The sequence below is a fragment of the Brassica oleracea genome, chromosome C9 (genome assembly GCF_000695525.1).
Source record: "Brassica oleracea var. oleracea cultivar TO1000 chromosome C9, BOL, whole genome shotgun sequence".
NCBI classification, from domain to species: domain Eukaryota; kingdom Viridiplantae; phylum Streptophyta; class Magnoliopsida; order Brassicales; family Brassicaceae; genus Brassica; species Brassica oleracea.
The window spans coordinates 5,208,049-5,232,041 of NC_027756.1; the positions used below are offsets into that span (position 1 = coordinate 5,208,049).

At 34.7% G+C, this 23,993-nt stretch overlaps 3 protein-coding genes and 1 pseudogene across 3 annotated transcripts; 2 read left to right on the forward strand and 2 right to left on the reverse strand.

Annotated features, from left to right (window-relative positions):
• Nucleotides 1-4,564: 4,564 nt before the first annotated feature.
• On the reverse strand, nt 4,565-7,859 carry LOC106315949 (recQ-mediated genome instability protein 1). Its single transcript, XM_013753801.1, has 8 exons — nt 7,297-7,859; nt 7,051-7,221; nt 6,719-6,864; nt 6,234-6,370; nt 5,535-6,046; nt 5,359-5,469; nt 5,130-5,261; nt 4,565-4,934 (listed from the first exon to the last, which is right to left on the reverse strand). Exons 1-8 carry the CDS (start codon nt 7,828-7,830, stop codon nt 4,785-4,787), a joined length of 1,893 nt encoding a protein of 630 aa, XP_013609255.1. The 5' UTR covers nt 7,831-7,859; the 3' UTR covers nt 4,565-4,784.
• A 271-nt stretch (nt 7,860-8,130) lies between these two features.
• On the forward strand, nt 8,131-11,646 carry LOC106312874 (DNA ligase 1). Its single transcript, XM_013750554.1, has 11 exons — nt 8,131-8,683; nt 8,786-8,819; nt 9,250-9,329; nt 9,435-9,494; nt 9,575-9,688; nt 9,775-9,855; nt 9,944-10,012; nt 10,247-10,667; nt 10,771-10,862; nt 10,951-10,981; nt 11,070-11,646. The coding sequence occupies exons 1-11, from the start codon at nt 8,324-8,326 to the stop codon at nt 11,408-11,410; spliced, it is 1,683 nt and encodes a 560-aa protein (XP_013606008.1). The 5' UTR covers nt 8,131-8,323; the 3' UTR covers nt 11,411-11,646.
• A 3,931-nt stretch (nt 11,647-15,577) lies between these two features.
• On the forward strand, nt 15,578-18,175 carry LOC106318931 (glutamate-1-semialdehyde 2,1-aminomutase, chloroplastic-like). Its single transcript, XM_013757100.1, has 4 exons — nt 15,578-15,831; nt 15,944-16,117; nt 16,199-16,843; nt 17,596-18,175. The coding sequence occupies exons 1-4, from the start codon at nt 15,652-15,654 to the stop codon at nt 18,016-18,018; spliced, it is 1,422 nt and encodes a 473-aa protein (XP_013612554.1). The 5' UTR covers nt 15,578-15,651; the 3' UTR covers nt 18,019-18,175.
• Nucleotides 18,176-18,473: 298 nt separating this feature from the next.
• Nucleotides 18,474-22,826, reverse strand: LOC106314178 (annotated as a pseudogene).
• Between the last annotated feature and the right edge of the window lie 1,167 nt (nt 22,827-23,993).

The following is a 23,993-nucleotide window of genomic DNA, read 5'->3' on the forward strand; positions in this document are numbered from 1 at the left end:
CTGTTTTTCGCCTTGTGTATTTGGGTTTTTGTAATGTTTGGGCCCTGCCCGTTTGGATTTTAACCCTTTTTAATAAATTCAGTTTGTGATAAAAAAAAAAAAACTAGAAGTAACCCATTTATACAGTTCTCACCGTAAAAAGAACGTTGTTCATAGTTTATCGATGAATTATTAATACTTGGGTGAAACACTATTTTCTTGCCTCTATAAATTAGGTTGGTTCGTTTATTGTCCGAGTAAAGTTAATGACAATGCTAGCATTTTTTCAAAAAAAAAAAAAAAAAAGATTAAAGAGTGCTGACTTATCTTCTTTTTTTGGGAAAAATTATGCTGCCTTATCTTAAACTTGCCATTGTAGTTTGTCTATTCGATTATGATTATTTTCTTTATTTGTGGCCATCAAATGTTGTTAGAAATTAAATGGTGGCAGTGTCAATCAATCATATGAAAATAATTAAGAATCCTATGTTTGTTTGTTTTTCCTTATTCTCAGTATCAGATTACAAAACTACTACGTGAAAAATGAATTTTCTCAAAAACATTACAGTTTGTAATGAATTTTGGTTAACAAATTGTGGGTTTAATACAATGTACTGGATAAGCCAGTAGTTTAGTTTTTGGTTTATCTCAATATGGACAGCATAAAAAATTCTAAAACATATCAAATTAGATTTACATGTCAAAGAAAAACCAAACAATAATATTATTATTTTTTATATTTTATATTTTGTAATAACTAAATAGATCAAAACATTGCAAATAGTTGTCGCTTATTCGATTGAATAAACTAAAGTATCTCCAACAATTTGTTATCATAGTTGATGTTAAACTTGAAATAGTATGATTAGTATCTCATTACAATGGTCAAGCATTAATAGTTTTATAAATTTCATGATCTCGTGACGTCTTCTCATGGTAAGCAAAAGAACAAAGAACAAAGAACATTCTATTCCAGCGGAGTAGACACCAGAAACCCCAGCCGCCTACGCGGCGCGTGAGGCGTGATGTATAACCGGAGCCGTGATATGACGGTGTTAACCTTGGACCCCATGTGATGGGTCCGTGCCATCTCTGAGGACGTACAGTTTATGAATGTGCCCACGTGACCCGCCACCACTTCCTCAAAACATGTGTTTTCGTACTACAACGCTTATCGCTTCTTTTATTGGACGCACCGTTTTTTATCTTCTGATTAAATATTTACACGATTCCCTTATAAACAAACAAAATTAAATAAAAAGAAACTGTATACGTTACTCTTTGTTTTACTCTAGAAGAGAAAAATAAGTAGATTTTTTTGACAAATAAGTAAATTACTCAGTTTTTTTAAATACTGGTTAGTATTTCTATTGTAAGTCTCAGTTTATCAAAATTAAACAATATATTGATATTTAATTAAAAATTAAAAATCAAAATCTGTGAAACTAAATATTAATATAAATTGTAAAATACGCAACTTAAAAACCTTCATAATAATGGGTTAAATTAAGTATCTATTTTATTGTTTGCCCTCGAGTAAGCAAATTTTTTTTTTTTTTTTTTTGATAACTCTGGTATCTGGGCAGCCACATTCCCAACTATCCCTCCGAAAAGGATCCAGCGTCCCAACGGAAAGGATGTTAAATCCGTTGTGGCCAAGGCTCGAACCCGGGTGGCGGACAGTATAGCTGTACCTCCTTTACCACCGAGCTACGAGCGCTTGGTTCAAATTACTCTTTCTCTCTGAAAAACTATTATGAAAAAGAAATCCAGTACAAGATTGGAGTGGAAAGTTATTATCAAATGATGCGAAAACAAAAGGTTACAATCCAATGTCGGTAGCTCAGTTCATTTTCCTCGTTTTGGATGAATATATAATAGTATAACGTGGTTGGTGGTGAAAAAACAAACAAACTATTGGTTAGTGTAAGAAATGAGCATCATATCAAAACGTTTTAAATAACACAAGAAGTACTATTTATGTTATATAAAAGTTTCTATTAATTATCTAATATTTTGTTGATGAACGTATGGAATACATTTTTGTAGAATTTTTTAAATCACTAGTCTTATACATTGGGAACTCTTTGTATTTTGTTGATAGTAGTAGCTTAGTGGGTGATATTTGTTGTCTTCCTGGTGAAAGCAGATCATGTTTAGATTTATCTTATATTCTATTTAACATTTTCACAAAGTAAAATACTTTAGTTTTATCTTGCTAGTTTGTTTAAATTGCATCCAAGTAACTTCTTACTTATAATCCCTGTTCTAAAAATCGGCCGTCTAGCCGCCTAGGCGTTACGCGTCACTCTTCCGCCCCGATTTATGCCAAATCGGTTTAAAAAATCGGATATCCGATTTTTTTATGGCTAGACCGCCTAAATGACCGTCTAGCCGCCTAAATGACCGCCTAGCCGCCTAATCTATTTTTTTATATATTTTTTTATTTTTTTTAATAATATTTTTATTTTTTATTTGATCTAAAATTTTATAAATATCATTTATATTCATAATTTTGATGAAAAATACACTATATTAAGTTTATATATTCTATTTGTGTGTTTTATACAATCTTAAACATGAAAATGTATTAATGTTATACACAATTAAAGATTAACATGTTTTATAACACAGTAAACCATCTAAAAATTCCGCCCCGCATAATTTCCGATTAATCCCCGATTTTTTTTTTAGGCGCTAGGCCCAACCCAACCGCCCGACTAGCGCCTTGCGCGTTCCCGAACAGGGCTTATAATTAAGAATGAGAGTATTATTTTTCCTTTTCAAAATACTGAAAAATGTAAAATGGTGTCGTTCTCAAAAAAAGAAGAAGTAAAATGGTGGATGGGTTATAGCATTTATCCACTACTTGTGTTGGTCTTTTTTCTTTGGGACCATACCTTCGACTGTATTTCGAGTGACACATAGAGACATACATATACGTTACAAATGTCAAGTTACGTGTTGTTTGCATGTAGGTTTTCATGTCGAGAATTAATACTTCAACAAAAATTAAAAAAAACCCGGAGACTATCAAAGTTTCAGAGAAAAATAATCCGGAGACGATTAGTAAGTTTTGGGTAAGTTTTTGTAATGCATAAGTATCAAGTAACGTATTTTCGAAAGTTAAATTATAGAAATAAAAAATAATGATGATAACAACGTTGTTACAACGAGACACTTGACCGGATTTCATTAGGTTGGTTTAGGTTTGATTGTGACCGAACTGTGACTGAGTCGACCATTTAACCTAATCTTTGATTAAAAGTGTCGAGACCATCAACATCTTTTGATTCGTTTACCTGAATTTCTCACACAACTCTAAAACTAGTTATTATATCCATCCCCATCATCCCTATTGCTATTACCAATTATTTTTTTACACTTTTGATTTTGGCAGCAACTGCCAAGCAATGTATTCTCCTTTCGTTGTCATCTCATACATACCGTTCCTTTTTAGCTCACCTATGTCAATTTATTTTCATTATTTTCTTCAGTTTATCCTATTTTATTTTGACAAAGATTTAGTTATTTGATTATATTCTGAGAGAATAATATATATAACGAGGGAAGAGGGATTCAACTCAAGAATTCTAAGATCTGTACCATACTGAAAGATCTTAACCCATAATCTAAATATATTTTAGAATATAGATAGGACCATAGATGATAGAGTCGTAATTATATAGATTATAGAACAACTTAGATTGGGTGGATAAGCCTACCTTTAGACCTTGACACTAATTTAAACGTCTCGCATTTTCGAGAAAATATTGAGAAAGTAAAGACGTACAGGACATGTTAAGCAGTACAATATGTTTGCCGGAGGTCCACTCACTTACCGGAATCAAAGATTTAATACGAGGAAAATAGATTAATGTTTTGATTGTTTCAAACACAAGTTAGTCTCATAAACACCAAGGCCTGATTGTTTTTCTTGTTAAGTTTGGTTATATGCTATAATAAAAATTAAAATGTTTTATCTTTTCTAACTGAACACCTTTTGACTAAAATTAGTATATAGTTAATTTGTAGACGAGTTATAAAAGCATGTATACTTTATCTTTCGTTCGCATTTAGCTTTTACGTAACAAACTATTGATTAATACATAATTTAATACTAAAATACCCGCAATATATGTTAACATGCAAACGTAAACACAAACCAAAAGGATGTAGGAGTAGGACCATTATAAAGAAAAAATAAAATAAAAGATGATGCTAGTACAACTATTTGTTAAAGTCCACTCAGTTAACGAGTTCTATATGTGAAACACATTAAAAGAGAAAATGTAGGCCTACTGGAATCGGGTAAGTTTTATCTGCCGAAAATGATAGAAATTATTTTCATTGTCATCAAGAATTTTGTTGAGATTTAGACATGAGCCAAATCTACAAAACAATCATTTAATAAAATAACTTTTAGAATAAAGAAAGCTAACTTTTATTACAAAGGGCTTTAGATCACATCACTTAGTGGGAGGTAAAGGCAAAGAAGCTGAGATGGATGGTTGAAGATGACCTGTTACTGTGTAGGCATTATACCTAGAAGACCTTCCAAGATTCTAATCTGATGAGAGGATTGTGTTATATATCATTATTACACTGTGCTTTTATCCAAACATGGCAGAAGAAACTTATAGGTAAAAGAAACAGAAAATAGCACTGTACTTGGTACTAAGTTATAAAACCCGGTATAATTAGCTACCAAAACTAAAATTACCCGATTCCAATATTGAACCGGTTTATGGGGTCAAGTTACTAAAAGCCCTCAATGTTTCACAAGCTTTAGTTCGACTACTTGATCAAGGGGATAAAACAACAACTGGAGGAGCTATGCCAGAAGATTTGATTCTTTCAAATAGTAACCGAGCATCGGTTGATGAACATCCCTGATTCATCTCAATAGCTACTGGATATTGTGACGTTCTGTTCATTTCTACCACCATCATTCCCTACAGCAACATAAGAAATAAACAATTTAGACCCAAAACCAAAAAAAAACTAGCCTGGATTGGGTTTGCTTGGGTTTTTTTCATTCAGTACAAAGCATAGTTTCTATATTCAACTTATGTTTTGGTGTCTCTGATCATGGATGACTTCTTATCGACCTTGAGCTATAACCACTGAAGAAAAGTTAATGGGTTTACCTCAAAGTCAGCTAGAAACAACTGGAAGCCTTTTAGTTTCTCCTTCATCATGGCATTTTCTCTTGTTGGTGCTGAAGAGGTAAGCGCAGCTGTGACCTCCATGGATGAATGACCTATCCTTCTTTGTACAACCTACAGAGGGAATAGCATGGACATGATGAGTGATGAGGGGACGATCTTCATTCTAACACCGCCAAGAAAATTTAGAGAAACAAGAGATTAGACTCACGTCATTATGGAGCAAGATCTCACAGATAAGACTTCCATCATCGACGTAGCATATAAGCTCAAAAGTAGACTGTTGCTTGAACTGGAATCTCTTCACTCCAGTTAGAAAGCACTGCCAAAAGGGATGCATAAGTTTCACAGATCGGTTTAAGACTCAGAGAGTTTTGGTGTTAGTACCTTAATCCTTCCTTGAACAAAAGGCATGGTATCTTTCATTACTGCCCAATTCTGAGACATCTCGGCCAAGTAAGTGAAAGGTGTCTCCGGATTTGTAGACATCACAGAGGGGGTTTCCAAATCGACAACCATATTACTGACTTCATCATCAGCTACAGCGCCTGAACCTGAACCATATACAGGACCCGTTGTATCCCTCACGTTACCATTGTCGATATGCATTTCTTCAACAAATGAAGTCACGTTAGATGTTTGTTGATCCAAAGTATTTTCGCAACCGCTGTTGTAAAAGAGTCTTGTACCACTACAGCTAGTAGGAGGTGTGGATGCTGTCGTGTGAATGTTACTAGAAGTCGAGTGCAAACCAGAGAACGTTCTTTCCCCGTGGGTAATAGCAGTATCAATCTGCATATGCTCAACCCTCGAAAAAGTAGCTTCCACGTTGATGGAAGCAGGAAGATTACTCATTGTCCGTGGACTGATATGAGTTCTCGTTACATTCGCAGAATTGCCTGCCATAAGTGTTTTGGTTAAAAGAGAGTTAATAGTCTCAAAAGGAAATGGTTGTATCACATTACTGAAAGTCGCTAATAACAACCATCTTCCACTCAGAAAGACAGCAAACTTTCTGTTTATTGTTGTGACTGTTATAGATAAGTGAGGAAATATCATAGTGAAAACTGAAAGAACTATCCATACCTTGACCATTGGCCTGAACGTGACTAGCATCTCCCGAGGTAGAACTGTTTACTTGGTTACCAGTATCATTGTCATTTAGCGACCACGCAGCTAGACTTGCTCTGGTTGCCAACGAAGCAACACCTCGGTTCCTTGTTCTGCAAAAGTTAAAATCCAATAAGAACTTCGAAAAGAAAGGGAAAATTTGCAAAGGCAATTGCTGTAAGCACATAGAAAAGATAATTGGTAGTGCGTATAAAATGTGTTAACGTTAAATCATGCATCATCTTTCCGAGAGAATCCAATCCAACTAAAGAGACACCACGACACAACCTCTGAATACGAAGTAAGTGGGAGAAGCATAAGCAGGAGATATACCAAGTTCAAATTGGAGCAAGTAATAGGTCCAACCAAAGAGAACGACACAACTTCTGAATACGAAGCAAGTGACCAAAGAAAATACCAAGTTCTAAACAACGTCAACCATTCTCTGAAAAAAGTCTTACCTTATTCCTCTTGGAGGTTTGTTCACTTCAATAACCAGACGCTTTCGTGCTTCTTCCAATTCTTCAACCATCCCTCCTAAAACTTGTATAGTCTCAGGTACTAGCATTAAAAGCCCATGTCTAACTTGTACGCTAGACACAACAATCTGCATTTACTGTCATTGTCAGTTCTTATAACACAAACGTGATAAATACAAACCAGCAGCTACAATCATAAAAGCATGAATTTAAAAAATACAACTAATACATCACCCTAAAGCCTGTATAATGCTCTTAGAAGCAAATTCCACATATTAATTCCTCATCATCTACCACTTCATAAAGAAGCACACCTTTAAACCAGCAGGAGCCAAGACTTGCAGATCTTTAATAGGTCTGTACTCCATACCAAAAACACGTTGAACACCATCTGTCATAGAGAGCTTCAAACACCTCTTAAGCCCTGCATTAGCGTTTTCATATCTCCCTTTGAGGGCACACCCAATGTTAACAATCTCATCAACCTGACGATTAACCACAAGTCTCAGTAAAAAAAACCACACTTTATGCATTATCTCTATACCAAAAAAAGGAACAACCTGAAGAACAAACGGACCAGCGAGTTCTTCAAGAACCATAGACGCAACGTTCCGCGGAAGAATCCCGCCTCCGCATAGATTCATATCGCAAAACAGAAACTGCTCGAAGCAATGCTTAGCTTTCGCCGCAACTTCGAGGCGTGAAAACTCCGGAACGGAGGCTTCGAGCCAAGAAAGACAAGAGACCCACCACTCCGTCTTGAGCTTAATCCCCATCCGAGAGAGAGCCTCAGCGATCGGCGAGTCGTAGCCGTTCTGGACTTCCGCCTCCGACGGATCAACCGGAATACTAGATTCCGGCGGCGAGGGAGTGGAATTACCGGAGACGTCGATAATCTCAACTTCCGATACAGTGGTTTGCTCGACGGGATTAGGGTTTAAATTAGACGCTGACGAGCTTTCCGGTTGCACAGAAGGAGCACGACTAACGCTCTGAGCAGAATCGCCGATTCCGCTTGCTCCGATTTCATCTTCTCCTTCTTCGTCGTCGTCGTCGTCGGAGTAGTGTTGGAGTCTCAGCCGTCGTCTAGGCATTTCGCCGGCGAAAGTTAGGGATTTTTTTTTTGTTATTTCCCTCCAAAAATTTATTAGCTTTTTTGAAAATTTATTGTCACAACACGTCGGAACTTAAATGGGCTTAGAAGGAGGCTGATTCGGCCCATTATAAATTCATTATGTCGGAACTTACCTTTTGATTAGGTAAGTTTGCAGCGAGCTGTTAGGCCTTAAATGGGTCTTTTGGCCCATTAAAGTTATTGGGCCTTGTTTTGAGTTGTATACGTATATATATTGGGTAAGTTTGCCGGGAGATGTTTTTTTAGTGAAAATTTTCGTTTGGCGAAAGAGAGAGCCCGCCTTTGTGTTCTAAAATTTTGGCACCAGAATTTTTTTGAAATCCCCAAATTCGATTTTGTGTTCTCTTCTTAATCGTTTTTTTCTATCGAATTAGGGTTTTCAAGACTCTCGAGATCTAGTTTTTTTTTTCTTTCTCTTTACCTTTGATTCGCTTTTCTCGATTTGGACTCTCATGGCGACTGAAACCCTAGATGAGAAGACACCGGGAGCTGGATCTCCGGCGAAGGAGGAATTAGGTGTTGGCGACGCCTCGAAGGTGAAGGAAGTAGCGGATCCCCCAAGAAACGACGACGCGGAGAAGAAGGAAGAGGCTGAATCGAAAGAAGGTGAATTGGAAGACAAAGACGAAGAAGAGGATGTAAAAGATGAGGAAGAAGAAGGAGAAGGAAGCGGAAGTAAGAAGTCTTCGGAGAAGAAGGAGGCGGTGACTCCGAGTAGCGATAGGCCAACGAGGGAGAGAAAGCAAGTTGAGCGTTTCTCCTCGTCTGGTCCTGTGCGAGTTACACCGAGCAAGTCTGTTTCAATTGAAAAGGTATCCTTTTTGTAGTCATATGTTTCTTAGAATTCAAATAGGTTTCTTTGTGTGTTTTATTCACTAGCTCTTGTTTCCATGTGTGTGTGTGTGTGTTGTCAGGGTCGTGGAACACCGCTCAAGGAAATTCCAAATGGTATGTGTTTGTGCTTGTCGTGGTTGAATTCTTGTGGATTTGTGAATTGTTCACCTAATTGCTGATAAATGAACGATCTTTGATGCTTTGACTCATCTCTTAGATCTAGGAAGATGAGATAGCTGTGAGAATTGATATGATTATAAAGCCATTTGATTAGACACAGATCTGGAAACGCCTTAGAGAGGCTCGGGCTTTTGCATACTGATAGTCTGACTTTCTGGTGGAATATTTCATCTTGTAGCTGTAGCTATCACAATTAGCGTATTAACTACTGTCTGTGATTTGTTTATATCTCATCTTGTAGATCTGACTACATGTTTTCTCTTTCTCATGTATGCTGGAAAATTTAGTTGTTTTGACAGAGTCTTCTTGTTTGTTTACCTTTATTGACTATTAGAAATCTGTCTGATAATGTTGGCTGTTTCAGTTGCTCATAACCTATCTAAGAGAAAAGCTGACGACAACCTGATGCTGCTACACACCATTCTGTATGGGAAGAAAGCAAAGGTGGTGCTTTAAAAGCTTTATCAAGCATGTCCCGTTATGGATTGTTATCTTGGAATTTTTTTTTGTTGTCTACTTACAAGAGTTTTGTGAAAATTTGTTCTGCAGGCACAGATGGTTAAGAAAAACATTGGTCAGTTTTCTGGCTTTGCGTGGTCAGAGAAAGAGGTAAAGCATTTCGTTTCTATTTTGTTATAGGGATGTATATTCTTGTTTTGCCTCGTGCTGAGACTTCAAATGTTTTCCAGGAGGAGAAGCAAAGAGCACGACTTAAGGAGAAACTTGACAAATGCATAAAAGAAAAGTTAATCTTTTTCTGTGACGTACTTGATATACCTGTAAACAGAAGCAACATAAAAAAAGTAAGTAATAAGATGTGATTTGTCTATTTACTGTACTTTGCTCTGTATTCTAACCTATAAGAATCTCTCTGTCCTGATACTCTCAGGAAGAATTAGCTGTCAAAGTGCTTGAATTTTTGGAATCTCCCAAGGCAACAAGAGATGTTATACTTGCTGATCGTGAAAAGGTACTGTTTGATTTAGTACATTATTGTTCTAGATGATTTTATCGTCAGTATGGGAGTATTGAATTCTCTTTCGAATTATATGTTTTAGCAAGCCAAAAAGCGCAAGAGCACACAAAGGAAGGGGAAATCTGGAGAATCTTCAGAGACCCCAGCTAAGGTTTGTAGTTTCTTAACTGTAAATATAGCACAGTTTGTATTCCTTGCGTGCTACTGGCTGGTAACTGTTACCATTAGCTCCTTTTCTATCTTCGGTTTCTAATATGTTCTTCATATGGCTGATGTAATTTGGATTCTGAATGTATTTTGCCTTTTTACCTGTGTTCTTGGTTTGTTGGATGTTGAACATGGGTTTTAACATCCCTCGTGTGTTTATGTTTTTCTTACTACACAGAGGAAGAGGCAAACAAAAAAGCGAGATCAGCCAGAGGCAGAAGAAGGCAAGGATGAGGGGGACTCTGATTCTGAAGGTACTAAGGATGCTAATGAAGACGATGATTCAGCACGAGAAGAAGAAGAAAGTGACCATGAAAAGGCTGGAATTGAAGATGAGAAAGACGAAGCAGAAGATGAAAAGCCATCTGATAAGAAAATTTCGTCAAAAAAGACTGAAGAGAAGAGCTCGGGGACCAAAGGTAAGGACAAACAAGCTTCTGCGAAAGGTTCTAAAAAATCGGGTGAAAAGTCCTCCAAAAAAGTTGCCAAGTCAACTTCATCCCCATCCAAGAAGCAAAAAGTTGATCATGAAGAGTCTTCGAAAGGGAAAAGCAAGAAACAGTCAACTAAGACACAGGCCAAGGGATCTAAAGAGAAAGGTTATAACCGTTCTCAGCTGTTAAATTTTTTTAAAGTGAAATTATTCTCTCTTTGAAGCTCATTGCTCTTCTGTTTCTACCTACTGTCATGGATTGGGTGCAGGAAAAGCCATTAAGAAAGGCAAAGCAGAGCCCACCAGAGAAGAGATGCTTGAAGTGGTGTCCAAAATGCTGCAGGAAGTAGACTTCAATACGGTGAGCTATTTCAATTTGCTGAAATATAATGGTCGAAAGACCTTGAATCAATGTTCTTATACTCTATTGTTTGTTTTCCTAATAACAGGCGACATTATCAGATATTCTGAAGAAGCTAAGTACGTTCTTTGATTTTGCAATCCATGTTTAATTATATTTTCCAAGTGTTGAGCATTTGGTGACATTTGTTGTATGTGATAACATCAGGCAAGCATTTTGGTGTTGATCTCTCGCATAGAAAACCAGAGGTGAAGGCTGTTATCACAGATGCTATAAGTGCAATGACTGATGAAGAAGACGAAGAGGAGAACTCTGAGGCTGGAAGTGAAGGAGAGAAGGAAGAAGAGAAAAAGGCTGAGGCTGAAAGTGATAAAGAGGAGGAAGAAGAGAAAGACGAGGAAGAGGAAAAAGCTGAGGCTGAAAGTGATAAAGAGAAGGAAGAAGAGGAAAAAGCCGAGGCTGAAAGTGATAAAGAGAAGGAAGAAGAGGAGAAAGCCGAGGCTGAAAGTGACAAAGAGAAGGAAGAGGAAGAAAAGCCAAAGGATTAAGGTTCTTCTCTCAAGATCTGATGTGAAGAGAATCAAAACTGATCAACATTGTCTAAGTGACAAAGAGAGTGTTGATTCTGTACTTTGTACTACTATGTAATCTCCCTATAGTTTCCTCATGTAGTGACTTCTTGTGTAGCTGTTACATGTTAGGTTTTTCCTAATCCTTGTTCTATTTGATACCCTTGACATGAACTTTTATTTTTATAAGTTTATTAAGACTTTCACTATTGCCACCAACAATATTTGCATTGAAGTAAAATCAGCACTATGATTTTATATATGAACGTAAGTCAAGGCCCCAAACTTGAAATGTAAACGTAATGAAGATATGTAAATAGACTCATCAAGCCTGATCCTTCTTCCTGGGATTTATTATTGTAGTTTGTTTGTGATGTGTCGGTTATATAAATTTTTTTTTTGGATTTTTAATGTTAAAACCTCTCAACTAATTGTTTTGGGTAAAAACTTTCAAACTAAGTATTTAACAAAAAAACCCTCAAATTAACGTTATTTAATGAATTAAACCCTACCACGTTATAATTGCCATTTCTACTGGCAAATCTTTAATTTAGGGGTTTCTACATTAAGTAAACATAGTTGAGGAGTTTTACCATTAAATTTTTTTTTTTTAAATCAAAATTTTATAATATTATTTAAAAATTAGTAACTTTTTTTGACAACATAACCGAGAACTAAGTAACTGGACCGCGCGATTCAGAAAGCCAAACCGAAAGTATTGAATCGACATATAACATAGATGATGGAGAACTCCTCGCACCACTTGCAAGCTTGTCCGCCATAGTATTTTGTGCTTTTGGAATATGTCTGATCCGGAAGTTAGGGAAGAAAGTCTTACTGCGTCTAAATTCTTTATATAATTTTTGTTATATTTTCTCGGTTTTTACATTTTTAATTTATACATATATAATATTGATGTTAAAACACATCAAACTCATATATTTACAAAAAAAAAAAATGCTAATTTTGAAAATTTAAGTTACTATTTTTTAGATAATATTATAAAATTGATTTTTATTTTATTTTTAAATCCGATCCGGACACTGAACCAGACGATTTACCGGGTCGCTGGGTCACTGGATCGACCGCGGACGAACCGCATGTTGATAAATAAATAAATTTTATTATATAATAATATATCAGCTAAGTAAATAAAAATATAGAAACTAAAGTTTAATATTTTTTAAATGTTTTTATAAACATAAAATAATAGTTTGGATATGTATATTTTTATGTTTAATAACATTTAGAAAATACTTAACTTTAATTTCTATATTTTTATTTTCATTTGATATACAAATTATCAAAAAATAGTTTAGACTATTTATAATTTTGTCTAACAAGGTAAGAGTTATGACATTTGAAAAAATCAAGACATAAAATTTCTAAATATTTAAATGTTTAATGTGAATAATAAATTAAATTAAAAAAATAAAATAAACAAAAGTAAAAATCAATATAATAAATTATCAATAACGGAAATAAACTAACACCAAATCACATCAACTAGTTTTGGTTCTCTCTACTATCGCTCACTTTATTTTTTTCAAGTGGCATAGTAAAATCTTCATTAAAATCTAAAAATCACAAATATAAAACTGAAAAGGAAAAACCTAACTTTTTTTCCAGTATATAACTTCTTAATTGAAAATTTAGAATATAAAACATAATCTAAAAACATAATTAAAAATTAAAAAAAAGAAGTAAAAGTTATTTATTGGTTCAACCGGTATCGAGTTCTACTGGGTTTTTGTGGGTTTTTGCGGGTTTCTAAATATTGGGTTTTTCACAAAACCCAAACCAGTTTTTTTCTGGGTTGCCGGGTTTACCGGTTCAACCGCGGATCCGGGTCGGGTTTCAAAACACTGGTCTATTCTATAGTTTTCTTGTGTGTTATGCGCTTTCATAATTTAGAGCATCTCCAAAAAGATACTATATTATGAAGTTTCTAAAACTCTATATTTGAAGTTTCAAGGTGTTTTTCTGCAAAATAAAAACTTCAAACTTAACTTCAAAACTATTTGTATTTTATATCATGGTCCTTATATTTGTCATAAATAATTTAAATTCATAAAAACTTTTGTAGATAACTAAGCATTTATATAAAAATATTACAACAGTATTAATTAATAAAATGTTATATTGAAATAGAAATTTTAAATAGAAATAACATAATTAATATTAAACTTCAAGTAAAATATCATATTATTCAATAAAATTATTTTTGTAATATATATATGATCAACTAATACATTTCGAAGTAAAAAATATTTCTCTTTATTTTTAATTTGTAGATTACAAACTAAAAATTGTTGAGACCGAGTGATCTTAGACTTGTAAATACATTAGATCTGAACAAGAAAGTAAAAGAGAAATTTTTTTTGCTAAAAGACTTAACTTCTATCGATGATATTAATACTCGTGAATACATTAGATCTTAACAAGAAATAATTGTACAGAAAATACATCAAAACAACAACAACCATCTTCGGTTACACAAAATTTGTTTACAATATTTTGAGATTTGGAGGTTCTGGATCAAATTTACCTGACTATTAGTGTTGTTGTAATATTTAAATTTTTGTAATAGTTATGTCTTCGTGTAAATTTTTAAAAGCTTTTTTGTTGTCAAGTTTATTTTGTATTGGTATTGTCTAAATCTAGTTTTAAAATATTTTTAATCTTATTTTAAAGTTTTATTTTTATTTTAAAATTTTATTTAATTTTATGTGTAAAACTTAGATTTATAAAAAAATAAAATTTTAATAAGATATAAAATTTTAATGATTAATACGATAAACTAAAAAATATTTAAAAATTATAAATGTGATTTGTAATTGTAAGGACCAAAATGCAAACAAAAATATGAAACTTCAAATTTGAAGTTTTGAAAAGTGAAACTTCAAATATAGAATTTCACTCCTCGAAACTTCAAATTTGAAGCTTTGAAATTCTTTTTTGGAGAGCCAAAAACTTCATATTTGAAGTTATAGAGTATCTTTGGGAGATGCTTTTACAACTTCCAAAAATCTAAATTAAATAATCATTTTAAATATCTTTCCCTTGACAAAAATAAATATCTTTTCCCAATTAATATTATTTTACAACACACGAAATTACATGTATTTGACTATATGAAATTAAAATACTTGGAGTATCCATTTAATAGAACTGGGTTTCCGGGTCGGATCCCCACCCGGTTTAGACATACTACATCCGTTCTTGAAAGTAAGATGTTTTAGATTTTTTTTTGTTCCACAAAGATAGATTTTCTATATTGTTAATGTACTTTTTTATACTTTTGAGACTTATTCTTGGGTTCACCCCCTAGGATGAACCTCTAGATTCACCAACCAATAGGATTGTGTTATTTGATATTCGATATCTTTTAAAAAAGGAAACAAAATATTGTCAATTTATATTATCTTTTTAAAATTAAAAGGTAAAAGGAAATAAATAAAAAATAGTAGTAATTACAAAAAAAAAATATTTTTAACGTCATCAGTGCCGACCAAAAAAAAAAACGTCATCAGTAAAACATTAAACCCTAAATCCTAATCCCTAAACCCTAAATCCTAAACCCTAAACCTTTGGATAAATCCTAAACTCTAGGATAAATCTTAAACTCTAAATCAAAATCACTAAACACTAAAACACTCAAGGGTTTAGGGTTTAGTGTTTTTATTTAGAGTTTAGGATTTACCCAAGAGTTTAGAGTTTACCCAAGGGTTTAGGATTTACCTAAGGGTTTAGGTTTACCCAAGAGTTTAGGGTTTAGGATTTAGAGTTTAGAGATTAGGATTTAGGGTTTAGTGTTTTGCTGACGACGTTAAAAAGATTTTTTTAAATTCTTTTTACTGTAGCTGCTATTTTTTCACTTTTTTATTTTAAAAACATAATATAACTTGATAATATTTTTTTAAAAGATATCGAATTTAAAATAATGAAATCCTATTGGCAGGTGAACCTATAGATTCACCTTAGGAGGTGAACCCAAGAATAACTCTATTTTTGAGGAACATTAATTGAGAATATTTGAATTGATTAAATTTTATTGGTAGAAAGTTATTTGAAATCGTATAATAAAGTAAAAATTAAATTAAATTATATATTAAATTTTATTAAGTAAGTATCAAACATACAAAAACTCGCAATCGCCTTCCTTATCTTGTTGACTCTTCTCCTCACAACACTCACCAACTCCGACCGCGAGAGCAAAGATGTCGGCGACGCTTACAGGATCAGGAACCGCTTTGGGCTTCTCATGCTCCTGCAAGATCTCTAAGAGAGTCTCTTCTTCTCCTTCTAACCGATCCTCCATCAAGATGTCAGTATCCGTCGACGAGAAGAAGAAAAGCTTCACTCTTCAGAAATCCGAGGAAGCTTTCAACGCAGCCAAGGTCAGTAGATTCATTTCTAATCAATATCCGATTGAAAGTTAGAGCCTTTATCGAAAATGGATCAGTCTTTAGTTGCAAAGGTCTAAACTTTTCATTCTTCTCTTCATGTAAGAATCTGATGCCTGGAGGTGTGAACTCCCCTGTTCGAGCCTTCAAATCCGTTGGCGGACAACCTGTTCTGATTGATTCAGTTAAAGGCTCAAAGATGTGGGACATTGATGGTAATGAGTACATTGACTATGTCGGATCTTGGGGACCAGCTATAATCGGCCATGCTGATGATGAGGTTACGTTCTTGCAATGAGCTCTGTTTTTACTCTGTTTTTTACTCTGTTTTTTTCTGATAAAGGACCGAACTTTAGTGCAGGTTCTCGCGGCTTTAGCTGAGACGATGAAGAAAGGAACAAGCTTTGGTGCTCCTTGTCTCTTAGAGAACGTTCTAGCCGAGATGGTTATATCAGCTGTTCCCAGCATTGAGATGGTTCGGTTTGTTAACTCCGGAACCGAAGCTTGTATGGGTGTGCTCCGTCTCGCGCGAGCTTTCACCAACAAAGAGAAGTTCATCAAGTTTGAAGGGTGTTATCACGGTCACGCCAACGCCTTCCTTGTTAAAGCTGGTAGTGGTGTAGCCACTTTAGGACTACCTGACTCGCCTGGTGTACCTAAAGCGGCTACTTCGGATACTCTTACAGCTCCTTACAATGATATTGAAGCTGTTGCGAAGCTCTTTGAGGCGCATAAAGGGGAGATCTCTGCGGTTATTCTTGAGCCTGTTGTTGGTAACTCGGGTTTCATTACTCCTACGCCTGAGTTCATCAATGGGTTACGTCAGCTGAGTAAAGACAATGGTGCACTTCTCATCTTTGATGAGGTTATGACTGGCTTTCGTTTAGCTTATGGTGGTGCTCAGGAGTACTTTGGAATCACTCCTGACTTGACTACACTTGGGAAAATCATCGGTGGCGGTCTTCCTGTGGGAGCTTATGGTGGAAGACGAGATATTATGGAGATGGTAAGATCTGATCCTGCACATATGTTGCATAGAACATGCTTAATGATACAAGATTACTAGAGTTCTGACATTAGTATTCTCAAGAGAAAAGTATTGTTTGAGTAATGTAGTTAGAGCTGGTCTTAGGAATTTAAGTGGTTAGTATGTATAGATGATCATCTACTCCCAAATTGATTAAAAGTAGATTTACTGATTATTCAACCTTCATTCCTGGTCATTTTTGGTTCTAGAAATTCCGGATCCGTTCAATTATTTATGAAATTTAGCTAGGGTTCGGTTCAGTTATTTTTTATTTTTTGGATAATAAAGTTTGGAACCAATTAATATCCAAGAAAATTTTGGATTTGGTTAATTTGAGTAAATTTTAAGGATAGTTCAGATTTTTTTCGGAGAAAATATTAGATAATTCAGTTTTTCAAACAAAATATCAGGTAATTCAGATAATTTGACAAACTTTAGATGAAAAAATATTCGGATAATTTGTTTTTTTCTGGAAGATATATGGTTATTGTAAAACTAAATATAATTAATATTTATTGTTATATAAACTCTATTTAAAAGTTTGGATATTCCTTTGGTTCCGGTTCGGTTTCCCTTTTTCAGTTTCATAGACATAGAATCTATGCATACATTTATGAAATTCGGTTCAATTTCGGTTTGGTTCTTCCTTCCATATAAATGTGCACAGGCCTATCCATAAATCTCAGAACTGGCATATAAAGATATTTCTGTTATTGTTTTTGTCGTTGCAGGTTGCTCCTGCAGGACCGATGTACCAAGCCGGGACACTAAGTGGTAACCCTTTGGCCATGACGGCAGGTATTCATACTCTGAAGCGGCTAAAGCAGCCAGGAACATACGAGTATTTAGACAAGATCACTAAACAACTAACCAACGGCATCTTAGAAGCCGGGAAGAAAACCGGACATGCAATGTGCGGCGGTTACATAAGCGGTATGTTCGGTTTCTTTTTCACAGAAGGACCGGTCTACAACTTCGCGGATGCCAAGAAGAGCGACACGGAGAAGTTTGGTAGGTTCTTCAGGGGAATGTTGGAAGAAGGTGTTTACTTTGCACCGTCTCAGTTTGAGGCTGGGTTTACTAGCTTGGCTCACACTACAGAGGATATACAGTTCACTATTGCGGCAGCTGAGAGGGTTCTTGGTAGGATCTAGAATGTTCTGGAACCCAAGCTGGAGTGTTGTTGATGAGAACGTATGTTGTGTAGTGAGTTTTTTGTTTTTTTTTTATAATCTGTAGCTTGAGATTTTTGTATGATGAAAACCATCCATTTTGTTAATGTAATGGTTTAAATTTAAACCAATTAGTCCTGTCGGACCTGTCCTGCTATTTCGAATAGGATTACAGCTTGAAATAATAGAAATACTATTCAATGAATTTTTTATCACTTCTACAAAACATTAATGTTAAAAAAAAATCAGAACAAATAATTTTTCAGAGGTAAAAATTTGTAAAAGATGCTTCAATAATTTTACATGTACCATGCACAATACGGTACAAGACAGTATGAAATTAACTCAATTTTTTTCTGAGGAATTGAAACTCTGACATTACTTATTAAAGCATATAGGGTTTGTGAATAATAATCTGGATTATGAGATTTTTTTTCTCAGTCAAGAGCAAGCTTCTTAAGCTTACGAACTTTGTAGTCTTTGTAGACAAAAGGCTTGAACTTAGGAGCATTATCGTCGCCAGTTATCAGTTCCGGCAAAGATCCAAACTCATGATCAAGGCTAGATTCCACAAAAACAGGCCATGACATTCTAGTCTTCTCTTTATCCATCGTGGCTCTATGCTCTGCACTCTTATACTTCCCATTACTCATCCTCTACAAAAACATCAATCTCAAAAACAAAATAAACCCAATACTTATTTTAAATCTCTTTGAAAACCATGGTTCATGACAATGGATGAAGTAACCTAGAGAATTGTCTCCTTCCATTTTTATCCTATAAATCAAAAAAACATTTTGCTCTTGGTGTTTTTTAGTCTTCGGAGTGTGACTGGTAACCATCGATGAACATTATAAATGAAAAGGAAAAAAATGAATAGGAATAAAAATTTGGGAATGATGAGGAATGAGGATTCTTTATCAAAATTAACAAGGAACAAATTTGCATTATAATTCTCTACAGAAAAGGGAATGAGAAGGAATGAAGAGGAAAAAATATTCCTCATGAAAGGTAACATTTTTGAGGAACGTTAAGGAATGTAGTGTTCTTCTTCATTCCCTTGGTTATCATTCAAACCTTCCTTTTTTTGTCCCCTTCCGTTGCACCTAAATAAATTTCTATGAGCTATTTCATTTTATTCTATATCCTAATAATCTTTGTGAGTTTGAGTATATACTTGTCTTTGTATTTGCTAACATATTAGACTAGTGTCTAAGAGCAACTTCGTCCATTAGAACCCCTAATAGGCTCTAATGATTAAATTAGTAGGTTTAAAGGTGATATGAGAAGTTAAGAACCTTGGTTAGTGGAAATAATTTTTTCTTCCTCCGATGGGAAAACCCCATAGGGGTTCTTAAATATATATTTTTTTAAAGTTGAATGATATGGATTTGATAACACAAAAATTTAAATAAAAATGACATAAAGCTACAAATCAAAAGATACAACTACAAATCATAAAACTATTCAACTCAACATCTGTCTAGTGATTAGGTTGTTTTGTATATAGTCATTTACCTCCAATTCTGAAGCTTTCTCATCAAGTACACTCATTGCTTCATCAGGTTGAGGCATTGTAAAAGCAGGAACTCCACTCAGCAACACAGACAAATCAATAAGAATGAAATTCAAACCGAAGTAATGCAGAAGCTTCTTGTTGTTACCTTGAAGATACCAGCTTTCTCTGCAGAGATTTCAGCAAGCGTGTGTCCTAAATAAAACCAACTGATTAAAAAAACATTTGGATCCATTTTTTTCCTGACAAAAGAGACTAACCAAGAATCTCTATATGATCATAACCGAGAGAAGCAATACCACAGACGACAGGCTTCTTAATCTATATACAAACATAACGCTTTGTGAGAGATGGAAACAGAACGAATAGAATCTTAATAATGCTTTGTCCTACCACGTTAGAACAAGGCAATAACACAGACGACAGGCTTCTTAATCTATATACTAACATAACGCTTTGTTAGAGATGGAAACAGAACGAATAGAATCTTAATAATGCTTTGTCCTACCACGTTAGAACAACCACAAAACAAATCATTCAAAATGATCTAAACTTGCTGCTCTTGTTGCTTTCCATAAACCACATTTTGTTTCTTCTCCTCATCTTTCATCTCCACCGTCTTCTTCTCATCCTTTTCAGCATCTGTTGATCTCTTCTCCTAACGCACATCCAAACCCATTTGGTATCTTCATACAAGATAGAACAAAACGTCGATGATTTCAGATCAAGACCCTAACGAGAAGGAGAGAGAGACATAAAGAGGAGGTCCACTAAAAAAGTGACACGTAAGGGTCCTTACCAATTCTTAAAGGCCCAAGTTAAGCATCGGTTCTTTTGTTTTTAAACCTTTTTCATTTTTTTTTTTTTACTTTTCTTTAGAAGAAGTGCCCGATGGAGATGGTCTAATAGACTACATATCATTCTCACTTGTAGTATTTAGAGTTTTTAAAATATAATTAAAACAAAAACTAATAAAATAGTATGTTAGAGCATGTGCAGTGACAAAAAAAAAGTTTCTTAACATACTTAATGTTTTTTAAAAAATGATGAGAAAGATTGTAGAAAAAAAGAAGCACGCCTCTTCTTAAAAAATTGTTTGTACAAATCTTAGAAGCTCTTCTGCCATTTGGCAGTTCCTGAATAGTAGAATTTTTTTTCCACCATTTAAATTTAATTGTTTACCAATAATCATGCTTAAATATTAATATAATAATTATTAGAGACTTAGATTGAGAGACAATACACTAATGATATTGTGTATTGTATGTGTATCCCAGTTTATATATATATTTGTATGTGTATCCCAGTTTTAAAACAGCCACATATTATTATATTGTATTTATAGATTATTTATGATTATTCTTTTTAAGTATTTTCAGAAACCTTGGAAGTGATCTAGGACGTATGAAAACTATATATTTTAATTATTTTGCTCTTATAAAAAGACACTCTGTCCAACTATAGTTGAACTTGTAGTAAGAACACTTCCAGTATAATAGTCTTTTGAAGTTCATTATTTTTCGGACCCGGAATTGATCGCTGATGATGACAATGATCCCTGAAGTGGTACACTTCGTGTCGATCCAGTGGTTATCTTTGAAGGCCTGGAGTCCTGAAACCTCATTAGCAACTAGGAATGTGATCGGACCAACATCAGTGTGAACCGGAGCACCGACGACCAAATCTTGATCAGAACAGGGTGGATAGTAATTGATCTTCATGAGATATTCCACGGCTTCGCCACCTAAACCTTCCTTCAATGCTTCACGTCGTAAACCTAGCCGCTCTGATAACCATTCCATGATTTTCTCCGATAGCTTTTTTATGTGACTTGCGTACTCCTCATTCACCTCTCTGTTCCAAAAATCCATTATAATCCGATTATATTGCTCTATAAAAATCTAAAACATTTGATGATTTTTCATAAACATAAGATATATATATAAACTAATTAACTAACTATGAGTAGAATGACAAAAACACATATATTTTATATACTTCTTTTATTTAAAGTTAATAAATACAAAATAAAAAAGACAATTCTCCCAAATAGACATTTTAAAGTTTTTATCACAAAAATAGCATTCAAGACCAAAATAGCTCCTTTTTATTTTGAAAATTTTAACTTTTTATTTTTAAAATTTGAAACCATATCCCCAAAACTCTACCCCTTAACTCTAAACCCTAAGTCTAGATTAGTTAACCCTAGGATAAAAATACAATTTTACCCTTTAATAAAACTTATTTTGGTCATTTTCTTCATTGAAAGCCATTTTTGTAACAAAAACTTAAAAATAGCTATCCTAGAGAATTTATCAAATAAAAATGTGCTAATTTTTATACAATTTATCTTGATTATTCAAAAATATCATGAAACAAAATTAATTCAATAATAAGAAAAAAATACAGAATTATTATGTAATTGATCACAAATCTCAAACATTATTTGGTTTTTTATCTAAATTAATGAAAACATCACTTATTTTGTAACAAGTTTTTTGTCAAAACATCAAATAAGAGGGTGTTTTACTTAAAATTCCATCTTGTGTATAATTTTAGTTCGAAAATTCCATTGATATGGACCTGTATGTCAGATTCTTAGGCCAAATACGGTAACTGACTCTAGACGGTGGCCAGATACGGTGAAAGAGATGATCAACCAATGCATCTAGATCCTTCTTGAACTTGGTTCTATATCCTTCTACGTCCATGGAGTCTTCTGGCTTCGCTATGACTTCCTTCTCCGTTTAAGCTCGAAGAACTCCGTCCCAACTTGATGGAGCGGAAGCAACGATAAACAGCTCAACCAAGGGGTTATGGAACCACGCTTGGGACCTGCCAACTCAACCAAGGGATTCTATAAAATTCTCGCTTGGGACCTGCTTCTTGATTGATGAATCTAATCAAATCAGTACAAGGGATAGAAAACACTATTTTCCCAAAAGCCAAAACTCTTTATTAATCAAATAAAACTGAATACAACCTTAAGCTTAGATGCCTATTTATAATAAATCCTTAAATCAATGAAAACTCTAATCTTAATTAAAATAAGAAAACTACTAAAATATAAAAAATACAATAAAAAATAATTATCTAAAACTAGTGAATAATAAAGATATTTGGATAATCTTACTGCATCACAACTTCTTTCAACCGCCGTATCAGCTCATAGGATCCCATGATTAACCACCTGAAAAATCTCCCTTTCTTCGATATGACCACCGCACGAGCCACTAGCTCTGGGGTTACTTAGACTGATGATAGGGACGTCCATTGCCGTGGCTTGGAACGTAATGACGGGTTTCTCCTTCTCTGACGGGAGTGACGAATGAGATGTGTGTTGGTTTCTCTCTACCTTTTCTCTCTACCTCCATGGTTTAGAATCTTTAGATGTTGATTAGAGGGAGACGTTGCGGTATGTACGTGTTTATATAGTAAAATTACATTTGAATGTAGCATCAGTCACATGACTCGCATTAATATTATCTTGTCCTACCATTTAACTTTACCACGTATCCTTCTTTTTTTTTTTTTTTTTTTTTTTTTTTTAATGATGTTCAGATTTACAAAAAGTTAATCTAAGTGCTACTCTACCTTGGCAAAAAGAAAATAAAAACAAGATAGAGCAATGTTATGGAGCTAATAAATTATATAATTCAACTTGACAACAGAGAAAGAAATTTCTTCCTATCCCTCCTTGCCATGATTATGATCTTCACTTCTCTGTATATCCCACGCGCAATCACCGTTGGAGCGATAATGCAGCTGTTGTGATATACATTGTTTCTCTGTTTCCAAAGATGGTAGATAGTCGACTGGACTGCTATCTTCTTTAGAACAGTGGAGCTCTGTGTCATTGTCGATCTGATCCAGGAGAGTAGCTCATTCCAGTCTTGGAAGGCATGCAATGGTGGGTGCAACCGGGTAAGAACAAGGTTCCAGACCTCCCTGCTATAAGAACAGGTCAGGAGCAAGTGGTCTCTTGTTTCCACGTCGTGGGAGCATAGACAGCAGGAGGTGGAGATTTGGATTCCCCATGAAGCCAGCCTTGCCCGTGTAGGCAGCCTGTCTGCATTGGCGATCCACATATTAAAAGCCAGTTTGGGAACATGACCCTTGAACCATACACAATCCACCCAAGCTTTCGTCTCTGATTTAGGCCTTAAAAAATCCCATGTAACTGCAGACGAGTAAACCGTGGAAGAACTACCTGGAACTATCCATTCATATTCATCATCATCAATCTCAGAAAGCAGCAGAGCAATGGTGGTAAGGTGAATTTGAATGTCCAGCGCCTCTTGGCTACGAGGGTGAGCGATTAACCATCCTTCCGAGTTGCATGCTTCTGAGACCGTAGCCAATAGGGGAACACGCAAGGCCCTTGGTCCCGTAGGGCCTATGAAGCTTATTAGTTGACCGAAAGGAGTCCAGACATCATACC